The sequence below is a fragment of the Malurus melanocephalus genome, unplaced genomic scaffold (assembly GCF_030028575.1).
Source record: "Malurus melanocephalus ecotype Western Australia unplaced genomic scaffold, MMel_1.1 scaffold_745, whole genome shotgun sequence".
Lineage (NCBI taxonomy): Eukaryota > Metazoa > Chordata > Aves > Passeriformes > Maluridae > Malurus > Malurus melanocephalus.
The window spans coordinates 84,314-86,501 of record NW_026623977.1 but is presented as its reverse complement, the minus strand read 5'-3'; the positions used below and the strand labels follow the sequence as shown (position 1 = coordinate 86,501).

General features: G+C 55.4%; 1 protein-coding gene across 1 annotated transcript in view; it reads left to right on the top strand.

Annotated features, from left to right (window-relative positions):
• Positions 1-2,054: 2,054 nt before the first annotated feature.
• Positions 2,055-2,188, top strand: part of SPAG17 (sperm associated antigen 17) — an 84,349-nt gene continuing 84,215 nt past the window's right edge. Inside the window, exon 1 of the mRNA XM_057384766.1 lies at positions 2,055-2,147. Coding sequence (XP_057240749.1) covers positions 2,055-2,147 — 93 coding nt within the window. The remainder of the gene's footprint in view (positions 2,148-2,188) is intronic.

Here is a 2,188-nt window from a genome sequence, read left to right as displayed (position 1 = left end):
GGAGATGAGATGTGTCACTCGGTGCCCTGGAGATGAGATGTGTCACTTGGTGCCCCGGAGATGAGATGTGTCACTTGTTGCCCTGGGGATGAGATGTGTCACTTGGTGCCCCAGAGATGAGATGTGTCACTTGGTGCCCTGGAGATGAGATGTGTCCCTTGGTGCCCTGGGGACGAGATGTGTCACTCGGTGCCCCGGAGATGAGATGTGTCACTTGGTGCCCCGGAGATGAGATGTGTCACTTGTTGCCCTGGGGATGAGATGTGTCACTTGGTGCCCCGGAGATGAGATGTGTCACTCGGTGCCCTGCAGCATGAGATGTGTCACTTGGTGCCCTGGGGACGAGATGTGTCACTTGGTGCCCTGGGGATGAGATGTGTCACTTGGTGCCCTGGGGTGATATGTGTCTCTTGGTGCCCCGGGCATGAGATGTGTCACTTGGTGTCCTGCAGCATGAGATGTGTCACTTGGTGCCCCAGACATGAGATGTGTCTCTTGGGTCACTTGGTGTCCTGGGGATGAGATGTGTCACTTGGTGCCCCGGGGATGAGATGTGTCACTTGGTGCCCTGGAGATGAGATGTGTCTCTTGGTGCCCTGGGGATGAAATGTGTCACTTGTTGCCCTGGGGATGAGATGTGTCACTTGGTGCCCCGGAGATGGGATATGTCAGGTGCCCAGGGGATGAGATTGTCTCTTGGTGCCCTGGGGATGAAATGTGTCACTTGTTGCCCTGGGGATGAGATGTGTCACTTGGCGCCCTGGGGATGAGCTGTGTCTCTTGGTGCCCCTGACATGAGATGTGTCACTTGGTGCCTTGGGGATGAGATGTGTCACTTGGTGCCCTGGGGATGAGATGTGTCTCTTGGTGCCCTGGGGATGAGATGTGTCTCTTGGTGCCCCAGAGATGAGATGTGTCTCTTGGTGCCCCAGCCATATGTGTCACTTGGTGTCCAGGTGAGCATGTAGAGTCCCAACACTCCCCACACAGCTTTGGTGATGCCTCTCCTTTGGGTGGCTGTGCTGGGGCCCACTCATCTCAAAAACTGAAAGCACCCCAAGGCCCCATGAGAATGCCACTGTGGTCCCATCAGGTTGGAAGGGACCACAGTGGRTCATCTTGGTCCAACCTGCCTGCTTAAGCAGGGTTGTCCTACATCACAGGATTGCATCCAGACTGTTCTTGAGTTCCTCCAGTGTGGGAGACTCCCCAAACTCTCCGGGAAACGTGTTTCAGTGTGTGGTCACCCGCACAGCAAAGTTCTCACTGGTATTCAGGTGCAACAATTTCTGCCCGTTGCCTCTTGTCCTACGGCTTGGCATCACCGAGCAGAACCTGGCTCCTTGCTCTGACACTCCCGCTTTAGGTATTTGTAGATACTGATACGAGTGATTTTATAGAATGAGGAATTAAAGGAATGAGAAGGTAGTGTCTTTACAAACAGACTGATTCTGGGGGTAAGATAAGGATGATACTGGGAGATAGAAGGAAACAATGGGAAGGATTTCCATAGGAATTCCACTGATTGACTTATCCCAGACTATGTTAATAGACTACCTGAGCAGAGATACGGAGATGTATGAGGGCAATGTATGATAGAAGGGGGTTTGCATCAGGCATTCCGGGGAGCCTGTAACTCTCAAGTACCTCAGCAATGGGGMAAGAGAGAGGGAACTACAGCCGGGAAATTGGGATAAAAGAGGCTGCAGTTAATCCTCTATGAATTTGAGACCCCGTGAGAAATGCCCATGACCTCTCCCTTTATTCACGAATAAAAGTTGCAGGACTCCTCTGTCTCCTTTTTGCACATAAACCTCTGGTGCTTGTGGATTAATTTTCCTAACAACACCGATACGAGTGATTTTATAGACACCGATACGAGTGATTTTACAGACGCTGAGGCCGAGCAGGCCCGGTTCCCCCAGCGCGTACCGGTAAGAGCGGCGCTCAGGGCGGGCTCCGGGCCGGGCCCAGCGCTGCTCCGGCCGCAGGCACCGCCCGCGGGCTCGGTCTCCGGGGAAACGCGTGGGGCCGGCGGGGCTGCTGCGGCCGCCATGGGTCCCAAAGGGCTCAAATCCAGCCGGGACTCGCCGGTGACCGGGCCGCCGACMTGGGAGCCCGCGCTGGTGTCCGCCCGCCTCGAGGAGGTGAAGGCAGCGGAGGGGCAGAGCCGGCGGCGCGGTGGGAA